The following is an 11597-nucleotide window of genomic DNA, read 5'->3' as shown; positions in this document are numbered from 1 at the left end:
CCAACAAAAGTCTTATAGAATGCTATCTTAACTTCTCTTTAAGTCCTTCTTTAAATGCCAACTTGTGGCACTAAGTGCTCAATCCTTTGAACTTTCATTCTACGCATGGCAAGGTAACATTTCTTCATTCTTGTTGCCAGTTCTTGCATGCATTTGCCTAATTTTTTTTCTTTTTTTTTGCAAACAATTCACATACTTCATGAACAATGTTAACACTAAAATTAATAGAAGAGGCACACCAACAAAACCCTCTTAAACTTTGGTCCCAAACAAAATCAATGTCTTTAGTTTTTGCATTATTTCTCATTCTCATAAATATGCAAAGAGGGGTAACTTAGCACCTAATTTGTCTGAGTAAAATCTAGCCATTTGTGAAGCTCCTAAACTCCGTCTCGATCCAAATCCAATATTTCATTAATTTTGACAAGTCTTTTAAATTAAAATTTAAACTAATTTGATCCAAATGCCTCAACGTCAAAATGGCCAAACCTAGTCAAACTTATTCAAAATTGATCAAAACTAATCAAATCGGATTGAACTCAAGTCAATTTTTTAAAATTCATAAACAAATGAGATTAATAAACCTTGGAAATGATATTTGTGATTTTAAAGCATTGAAAACTTTGATTGTATTTTGAAAATGATAAAATTATCGAAATGCCCTTTAAGGGTATTTTCGTAATTTATCCTTCTCAAATTTGAATTTTTATAAAAACTTTCAGGTCATGATTTTATAATATTTGATATTTTTTATGCATTAAAAACTTATATCATACCTTGGAATAGTGAAATTAGTAAAATACGCTTAGGGGTATTTTCATAAATTGACCTTTACAAGGTCAAAATTTTATGAAAAACTTCATATCATGATTTAATATTATTTGATAATTTTTGGAATATTAAAAATGGTGGTTGTACCTCAGAAGGTGTGAAATCACGAAAATACCCTTTAAGGGTATTTTTGTAATTTAAACTTCTCAAAGTCAATTTTTTGTGAAACATTTTAGATCATGTCTTAAAACTATTTGATGATTTTTTGTGCATTAAAAACCTTGGTAGCACCTCGGAATGTGTGAAATTACTAAAATAACTCTTAGGGATAATTTCATAATTTAACCTTCTCGAGGTCGAATTTTCACAAAAATTTTTATATCTTAATTTCATATTATATTATGATTTCTGGTGCTTTAAAATCATAAAAATGAACAAGAGAGCATTATTTTTTAAGAAAATGGCCTAGAAAATGAAAACTTTTTAATTGGGGTAAAATGCTATTTTCACTTGGTTCCAATAGCATTAAAAATCCAATATTTAGCAGTGAGTATTCTCAACCACATAATGATCTTGAAGAGCTTGATCCAATGGTGAAACATGGCATATTGCAAAGAAAACAAGGAATAAAAATAGAGACCATTAAATGCACATCCAATCCAAGGGCTAGCATTCGATTTAAAAAGATATTTTTATTTCTCTTATTTAGGGGGGAGGAATGGTTTTTATACAGGAGAAGAGGGTTGGGCGTGAAAGAAAAAATGAAGGAAGCTAAGAAAAAAAAAGTGAAAAGAAAGAAATAAAAAAAAAAGAAAAATTGAAGAAGAGGTATAATTCATATTTTCTTTTCTTACATGTCATTACATCTTCATCACATTTTCATAACATTTTGATATTGCTTTTTTATTTATTTTATTTTATTATTCAAAGCTTGGATCAAACTTCATCTAACTAGTTCATAGTTTAGATTGAAGCTAAAATGTCAAGCAACAAAAAATATTAATCCACCATTTTTGTGAAGGGAATTATGTATCATTATTAAAGTTTAAGCAACAGAATTTTAAAAATTTTAATTCTCTAAAGCCAAGATCAATCAATAAGATTATACAAACAAACAACTTCATAAACATGCATAGGTTTTCGATTTACGTGCTTTCCTTATATGCCAAAATTTTTTTTGTTCAACTTCGTGATCTTCCAAATAGATTCCAAGCCAAGAAGCTACCTAAGTGTTCGACCTCTAATAGTGATCCACATGAACTCTTATGAAAAAACTTTCTCTAAGGTTTGATAGAACTTAAAACCACACTATAGCTTGTAAGTGTTTGTAAAACCTTTTGTTTTTTCTTGAATTTCTCTCTAGATGCTTGGTTTGTTACTCTTACTCCTAAAAAAGAGGTAGCTTGATGTTCTTTTTATAGGAAAAGCATTCAGCCACATTAAGTTTAATACATGAAATGTAAATTTTCACAATTAATCCTATGTTAGCTGAATGTACCAAATAAGTGAAACCCTTTTCTCTTGTTTTTATTTCCTCTACTTTTGGTCATACTAAAATCAAATTAAGTCCAACTTAATTTGTTCTAATTTAAATCTTTAAAAATTATCCTATTGTGTGACCATTAGGTTCTTTAACATGTTGGCAATAAACACAAGCATTGTAAACCTAAGTATTCAGTTATGGATAAAATAAACTTTTTACCTTCACATCAATTCTCTAACCAGCCAATCTTATATTTATAGATCATGATCAATGCTAGCTTCATTGCCATGACCCTCAATTACTAAAGAAAAGTCAATATGGCCTAACAACCTATTCGTAAATGGTTTTAGTGTATAATTGATATCTTTTCATCATATAGTATCCTAGTTTGAACATTGAATTTGATTTAGTGTCTACTCAATCTTGTTCAACCATGTTAAGTCTTGTCCTTGACATTAACTCACATATAAGCTTTATAACAATTCCAAACTCTTATTTCAATTTGGCCAAAGATTTCTCAAGTTAATTCAATCAAGATTAATTGAAATACTCTCTTGATCACACATGGTGATGAATCCTATCTTGATTACTTTATGCATCTTTATATGTCTTATGTTATACCCAATAATACTAGACCAAAGCATTCTTGGTTAGAACTATAAGTAAAGTCAAAGTACAACATTCATTATATAAGATCATAAATAATCTCAAGTCATAGGATCACTTATATAACCATCATATAAGAATGTAGCTATAGACACTATGTGAACTACCATATAGTATTCTCATATCGGATCATATTTAGTGAACTTGTTTTGTATAAAGTATCCACATGTTAGCTCAAGTTTATCCAAACTTTAAGTTATGAGATTAGTTGCTTGCTTCATAAGTAAAAACATAATCACGTGCTAATCTTAACAACTTTTGTCAATATCCTCTTATTGATAAAACATCGACTAAGAAAACATAAAGCTTTATGCAATGTATACAAGCTCAATGATAAAAAAATAAAATCTTTATAAGATATCAAATATCAAAACACTACAAATATGACAACATCTTAGCCAAAATATGATTCAACTTGAAAGGCAAATACCAACATTTTGACCTTTAAAGGTTTAGCCAAACTTACTTCACCATGGCCGAACCAACGATGTTTTCTTACTTTTAAATATTGTTTGTGGTGATTAAATTGTAAGTTCATTTATTATTTGCATGAATTCTAGCTAGTTTGTGATATATGTATGTATGTATGTATGTATGTGTGTGTATGTTATTTGGCTTTGAATGTTTGGTTTCATGGTTTCCTCACTATTTTAGTACATTACATGTTTGATAAAACTTCTCTCAATATGTAAACACCTTTAAATGATGAATATTGTGATGTTGAATGAATGTTTGAGCTAAGTGAAATGAAAGTGTGTTGAAGAATGCCATAAGAGGATTCGGCCAAGCTCCCTTATGCTTTGGCCGATCCTTCTTCCTTTGTTCATGGCCAAATGATGATTAATCCATCCTTGCTTAAATGTGTTTTTAGTTGGTTTATCAAGTTTTCAATATGTTTGGTTTAATTCTCTATGAATAATATGTTAGTTTAGTAGGTTGTTTGCTAATTTTTGTATTTGTTTGATTGATTTTTAAAAAGAAAAAAATGGTGGAACATGTTTTTCAAAGTTCAAAAAAATTTTAGTGTTTGATCCATTTTCTTCATGTTTTCACATACACATCTAGTTTCTAATTTAGTTTTTTAAATGCCGGATTTGAAATTAGTTTGTTCTCTTGTCATCCATTTGTCACATGCATTTTCCCATGGAAAGCTAAATTTGAAACCCTTAACCCTAAATTTTAAACTTTAAACCCTAAACCCTAAGTCCTAAACTCTAAATTCTAAACCTTAACCTTAAACCCGAACCAAACCCTAAACCCTAAAACCAATCCTCACTCCATTCATGCATTTGTATTACATTTTTTATTTTGTCACATGCATTTTTAAATTACCATGCATTCATATTATTACTATGTTCATGCATACATGCATTGGTTTTATAAAAAAAGCTTTTCTAAGAAAAATATTTTTAAATAAGATAACTTTTCAAGTAAAAATAGCCTTCAAGATTTTACCTAAATATAGGGAGATTCTTGATGGCTATCATTTATGTGAGGTGTTATCTCAATTTATAGGGCAACTTGAAAGCCATTAAGTTAGAAACACTTTTGAAGTTCTACATAAATATAAAAAGTAAAAAATGTGTCTTGATACTTAAGGTGTTTTCACTTTGATCCAAAAATAAAATGTTTTTTTTTTCAAAATTTGATTTATTTTCAATAAAAAAAAGTTCATGTTCTTTTTATGAATGAATGAAAAAAGAAATTAATTTCTAAACACAAAAATGGGACCATTTTAACCAAAATTTAAGGATAACATATAATTAATTAAGTACCGTCTTCATCAGGCACTGTAAAGGTGTTAATCTTTCCTCATGCGTAACTGACTCTCAAACCCTAAATCTGGTTTCGCAGGCTTCAATTTGTTCTTTTTATAAAACTTTTAAATCTTTTAAATATTTTATCAAAAAGAATAATTTTTTTAGGTGGTCAATTACACTCTCAAAAAAATTAATGGCGACTTCTTTTTGGTTTTTATCGAAAATATTTTTTTTAACCTCTGTTTTTCTCATTCCTTATTCATCTAGCACCCAGACACCTTCCCGGTCCTAAAATGTTATGACAATAACATCATAGTAAATCATTAATAATTTCGATGTAAATTATTGACAGTTTTAGTAAATCACTAATTACTTAGTTGTAAATTAGTGATAATTTAGTTGTAAATTAGTTATAATTTAATAGTAAATCAGTTAATCACTGATAACTTTATAGTAAATCATTGATAAAATAGTAATAAATCAATTATAACTTTATAATAAATCATCAGCAACTTAGTAAATTTTTAATAATTTAGTCATAAATCATTTATAACTTAGTAGTTATAAATTAATAATATATCAATGCTTATTTAGTATTTAAATCATTGATAATTTAGCAGAACATTGTTGATAGCTTAGTATAAATCATTGATAATTTAATAGCATATCAATGATAATTTAGTAGTAAATCACTAATAATTAATTATACCTTGGTAGGCTAGAATAAATCTATTATGAAGCTATGTAATAAAAAAAAATTTAGTGAAACAATTCTAAATTTGAATGAAACAATAATGTAATTATATAAAAAGAAAAGGGTAAATTACATATAAATATCATGTGATTTGAAGCGAATTGAAAATGGCTCTTGAGGTATAAAAAGTGATACTTAACTATCTTATAATTTATTTTATTATTTTTTTCACCCAAAATTGTTACTTTTTCCATTTCTTTTCATTTTTTTTTTTTTGTTTTTTCCTTCTTCATCAATTCATCCTTTCTTTAAAACCAGATAATTAGAAGTTCTCAATTTTGTTTTCATCTCTTTCTTCATTCTTTCCAACTTTCATTGAAAATTTCAACAACCCATTGAAAAATTCAAACAATTTATGACTCAAATATTAGAAATTTCAAGACCCAATTCAACAAAAACCCAAAATAATTAAGTTTGGTGAAAACATATATAGTAGGACAACTAAGCAACTCACTACCATTTCTTGATTGCCGGAGTTTATGGTAATAGAATCAAAACCCATTTCTCTTGATTTAGCTTTCTTTTTTAATTTACAAATTATCTATTGATTGTGTTTAATTAAAAAGAGGAACTTTGAGTTTTTAGTTTGAACAATAAAAAAAAACAAAAAAAAAAGAAAGAAAATAGTGGACAAGATAATTATAAGAATAAATTAAAAAAAAATGAGATTCAATGAATGACTTTTAGTTACTAATCATTATTGTATTTGTAAAAGAAATAAGAAGGAAGTGAAAAAAAGTTCAGAAAAAAAATTTACTCAATTTGCTTGGCATGATGGCATTTTTTTCTCATATCTTGCAAAAATTTTCATGAATATGGAAGAGATGCAAATGAGTAGTGGCTTGGTGAATAAAATTAGGAGAAGAAGGGAGAGAAAACTTGAGGAGATGTTGATGAATGGTAGGTTGGCATCTTGACTTCAAAAGAAAAAGGTAAAGAAAGGTTAAATCTAATGACGTTAAAGGTAATACTAATAGAACAAAACACAAGAGGTTAAGTATCACTTTTTAAACATTAGGAGATAAATTTATTTCATCCCTAATCACAAGGTATTTAAATGTAATTTACCCAAAAGAATATTATCTTATATTAGAATCAAACTCATATTTTTTTACAAGAATCCATTTTAAATATATGATGATACAAATTTTATCAATAATCACTAAAAGTACATTATAAGTTACCAAAAGCTCACTAAAATTACATCAAAAAATTACCAAAATTTTATCAAAGATTACTAAAATTAAATTAATGGTTACTAAAATTATATCATAGATTACCAAACTAATATTAAAGGTTGTGAAAATTATACCGAAAGTTAATAAAATTTTATCAAAAGTTATCAAAATTAAAATTATATTAAAAGTTAATTTTATTTATGGCATACAAAAATCTAAATTAAATTATTAATATTTATCATTATTATAAAAAATATATCCGAAGTTATTAAATTTAACTTATATTATATCAAAATCAAAATTAAATTATTGATATTTATTATTATTATCACAATATCAAAAATTTATTTATTAAAATAAATTATTAGAGATAAGAATAAGTGTCTAAAACTAGTGTATAAGAAAGGCAAAAGTTTCTATAATTAATAGAATCCTCAGTCTGACTTGATTTTTAAGCGCCCGTCATTAATTGGCGTTTGCTCTTACCATTAATAGAATTGTTACATATTGTTAGTAGAGGAAAACTGTGTTACTTTTAAAATTAACCTGTCATTGTACTACTGCGGGGCAGACAGCATAAGCAAAAGACGCATATATCGTACAAGAAAATATATGACAGGTTTAAAACTTGATACCGTATAAGCATTTTTTTTTTAAATGTACCGTATATGCAATTTGTGAAGAAATGGACATTAACCTAACTGCTAGAGATATTGCTTAGTAATTGACACACAGATCATTACCATAGAAAATGGATTCGTTTGGCCAATTTAGACATGTCCTGGTCACAAATACAATTTCTCCAAATATTTGATCTCCATGCCAGATTGTTAACAATCAAGGACCAAGGAGCTTCACTTTTCAGTTTTAGCCTTTAGATTCCGAAATAACAGATTTTACACAGATATTCTAAAGCTTAGCCAAGTATACAGAACACAATAAATCTACAAATAAATAAAGAACCAGCTGCTTATGTAGAACAACATATTAGAAAGGTGTCAATAAAAGTATAAAAAATACCAACAACCCTTTACAGCAAACATTCTTTGCCTTAAATGGTATCTCCAAAATAGACAAGAATTTTTAAGACAAAAAGAGATTCAACCAAAAACAAACATTCTTAGATATAAATTGCAAAAACATAAAAATAAACCCACTAGCAACCGCTTATCATACCATCTTAACATTTGATTTAATCAACTTCCTCAATTTTGGGACCCGCACCACTTCCACCAGCAGAAGGGGCATCATCATCCATGCCACCACCCATGTCAGCACCAGAACCCTGGTACATCTTGGCAATGATAGGATTGCAAATACTCTCAAGCTCCTTCATCTTATCCTCGAACTCATCAGTCTCGGCTAGCTGGTTGCCATCCAACCATTGAATAGCCCCATCAATGGCATCCTCAATCTTCTTCTTGTCAGCTGGATCAAGTTTTGAACCAATCTTCTCATCTCTGACAGTGTTCCGCATGTTGTAGGCATAGTTCTCCAAAGCATTCTTGGCCTCAACCTTCTTTTTGTGCTCCTCATCCTCAGACTTATATTTCTCTGCCTCTTGGACCATCTTCTCTATTTCTTCCTTGGACAACCTACCCTTGTCATTCGTGATTGTAATCTTATTCTTCTGGCCTGTAGTTTTGTCCTCAGCAGAGACATTCAAGATACCATTGGCATCGATATCAAAGCAAACAGTGATTTGAGGAACACCCCTAGGTGCTGGGGGAATTCCAGAAAGCTCAAATTTACCCAACAAGTTGTTGTCCCTCGTTCTGGCTCTCTCACCCTCATAAACTTGAATCAACACTCCAGGCTGGTTATCAGAATATGTAGAGAACACCTGCTCCTTTTTTGTGGGTATAGTGGTGTTCCTTGGAATCAAAACAGTCATAACACCACCAGCAGTTTCCAGCCCAAGGGACAGAGGGGTGACATCAAGGAGCAATAGGTCCTGAACCTTCTCATTTCCTTCGCCGCTCAAGATTGCAGCTTGAACAGCAGCACCGTAAGCAACAGCCTCATCAGGATTAATGCTCTTGCAAAGCTCCTTCCCATTAAAAAAGTCTTGCAACAACTGCTGAACCTTAGGAATCCTAGTTGAACCACCAACAAGGACAACATCATGGACAGAGCTCTTATCCATCTTAGCATCCCTCAAGCACTTCTCAACAGGCTCCATACATTTACGAAAAAGATCCATATTAAGTTCCTCAAACCTTGCACGAGTGACAGTGGAGTAAAAATCAATACCCTCGTACAAAGAATCAATCTCAATGGTAGTCTGAGCAGTGGATGAAAGGGTCCTTTTAGCTCTCTCACATGCAGTCCTCAACCTTCTCAACGCCCTGGGGTTCCCACTAATATCCTTCTTGTTCTTCCTCTTAAATTCCTGTACAAAATGGTTGACCATCCTATTATCAAAATCCTCACCACCCAAATGAGTATCACCTGCCGTGGCCTTAACTTCGAAAATACCTTCTTCAATGGTAAGCAAAGAAACATCAAAAGTACCACCACCCAGATCAAAAATCAACACATTCTTCTCACCAACACTGGTAGCTTTCTTATCAAGACCATAAGCAATGGCAGCAGCCGTTGGCTCATTAATAATTCTCATAACATTAAGCCCAGCAATAACTCCAGCATCCTTGGTAGCTTGCCTTTGGGAATCATTAAAGTAAGCAGGCACCGTAACCACAGCATTTTTTACAGTGGAGCCTAGATAAGCCTCAGCAATTTCACGCATCTTTATTAAAACCATGGAAGAGATTTCCTCAGCAGCAAATTGCTTTTCTTCACCCTTGTATGTAACAACAATCATGGGTTTATCACCTGGACCACCAATAACCTTAAAAGGCCAAAGCTTAATGTCGCTTTGAACAGATGAATCACTAAATCTTCTCCCAATTAACCGCTTAGCATCTGTTTTATTATTAAAAAATATGTTTCAGTAAAAAATACCGTAACGGGAAACCAATTCAACTCTCCTAAATTCTCGCTAACACTATAAGACGTCATTAATAAAAAATATTTATTTGTAGATCTAAAGGCATAAAGGCATAAAATATTTATTTGTAGATCTACACTAAACTATTTTTTTTTTAAATAACTGGAATATTTTGGATAAAAAAAAAAAAAAGGTGTGAACTAGGAATTACCGAAGACGGTATTGATGGGGTTCATGGCGACTTGGTTTTTAGCAGCATCGCCGATTAAACGCTCGGAATCAGTAAAAGCGACATAAGATGGCGTCGTTCGGTTGCCTTGATCGTTGGCTATGATTTCGACTCTGTCGTGTTGCCATACTCCGACGCACGAGTACGTCGTCCCTAGATCGATCCCGATCGCTGGCCCTTCTCCTTTTCCGGCCATTGCTCAAAATTCTAACAAAAATCAAAGAAGCTAAAAGAAGGAAGTTTTAAAAGGGAATTTATTCCTTTGATTGAACTGACTGGTTATGAGTTAGGTTTGGTGATTTTATATATATATATATATTTTGTTGGATTTAGGGTTCTAGAATGTTCGGAGGGAGTTGGGGATTTTGAGCCGTTGGTTTTAAAAGGATGGACGGTTGGGATTTGTTTATGGATTTGGAAAAGAAGTGCTGGTCCACTGCATATATGGTTGCGTGTTTTTTTAGAAAGTTTGCTTAGAGTTAGCGGGCAAGGATTTTTTATTCGTTTGACGACACCGGCTAAGCGCTTTAACGGGTCTGATCTGTGCAGGGTTTGGATTCAAACACAACCCGAAATGCATGTGGATCTTTAAATCAAATGGATAAATCATCATATAAATTAAATTCAAGATCGTTGTTTTAAAATTTGAAATGACAATACAATATCAGAAAAACACAAACTTTTTTTAAATATAAATAATAATTTGGATGCAGAAATTGAGATTTTTTTTACATAATTAATGAAATTTTATTAAAACTGGTCGAAACCTAGTCAATGGTGGACTAGTCCGACTCCAGGCCCAAACAAAGAAACAAGGGACCATCGCCCAATTATGAACTGGGATGAGCCTTGCATTCACTCATTAAAAAATTAGATGGTTGATTTAAATCTATTTCTTGGGCTTTTAAGGTTAAGTTGTCCAGTTATTTCATTAAATGGTTGCTTTAAATCTATTTGGGCCTAAGAGTGCTAATAATTCAATTTTGGGCTCTGTTTACCGATCGATTAAAGGCAGGCTTGGCAAAAAGCTTTGTGCACGTGTAAATCAAGTAAAACAAAAAAATACCTAAACCCCAAGGGCCTAATAATAATAATAATTAAACAATAATATTGAATCTCCTCACTCGATTTGTTTGACTCTTTTTTTGTTACACTTTTGAACTAACACAATAAATAATTTTTTTTTCATCTTATAAATCTAATTTCATTCTATTCAATGTCCAATTAAAATTTCTAATTTTAATTGTTAATATAATATTCGTGAGGGCTTATACAACCAAGTCTTATGTTTCATTATCATTTGACTCCTAATTTTGGTTACACTTTTTCCCCTACTTCTCACAAATCTTAATCAACTTAAGAAGATGGAATTTCCATCCAACTTCTTGGAAGTAAACTATAATAAAAGATCACTTTACAACAATAATAGTATAAAGGCAAATCATGGCTTTCTTTCTAGCTTAAGAAATTAAAATCCTCAATCAGGGTTGAAATCCATTTTATAAACCAAATGTTTGATGTAATTACTTAAGCCAATGAAAGTTGAACTTCCAAGCTAGATGGAAAATACGTACTACCTCACTATATATAAAATATACACTACTTGTCTAATTCCATTTTTAATTTCATGATAGAAGTAATAATCTAGATTTATGTTTCAACACATAAAGTTTGACAAGGAAATATTGCCTACAAGCACCTACATGATAAATGTATAACCTTTGAAATTAAGGAATTATAAGGATACCAAGAATTTTCCCACATGAATGTTCAACATAAAAAAATGCACTTATTAATTATTTTTCT

General features: G+C 30.5%; 1 protein-coding gene across 1 annotated transcript; it reads right to left on the bottom strand.

Annotated features, from left to right (window-relative positions):
• Positions 1-7582: 7582 nt before the first annotated feature.
• Positions 7583-10074, bottom strand: LOC111293781 (heat shock 70 kDa protein 4). Its single transcript, XM_022886724.2, has 2 exons — positions 9774-10074; positions 7583-9537 (listed from the first exon to the last, which is right to left on the bottom strand). Exons 1-2 carry the CDS (start codon positions 9985-9987, stop codon positions 7805-7807), a joined length of 1947 nt encoding a protein of 648 aa, XP_022742459.2. The 5' UTR covers positions 9988-10074; the 3' UTR covers positions 7583-7804.
• Positions 10075-11597: the final 1523 nt, after the last annotated feature.

Source organism: Durio zibethinus, chromosome 14 (genome assembly GCF_047325235.1).
Source record: "Durio zibethinus cultivar Kanyao isolate XHJ-2024 chromosome 14, ASM4732523v1, whole genome shotgun sequence".
NCBI lineage: Eukaryota > Viridiplantae > Streptophyta > Magnoliopsida > Malvales > Malvaceae > Durio > Durio zibethinus.
Note: the sequence above shows the minus strand (reverse complement) of the source record. Positions and strands in the feature narration are given on the sequence as shown.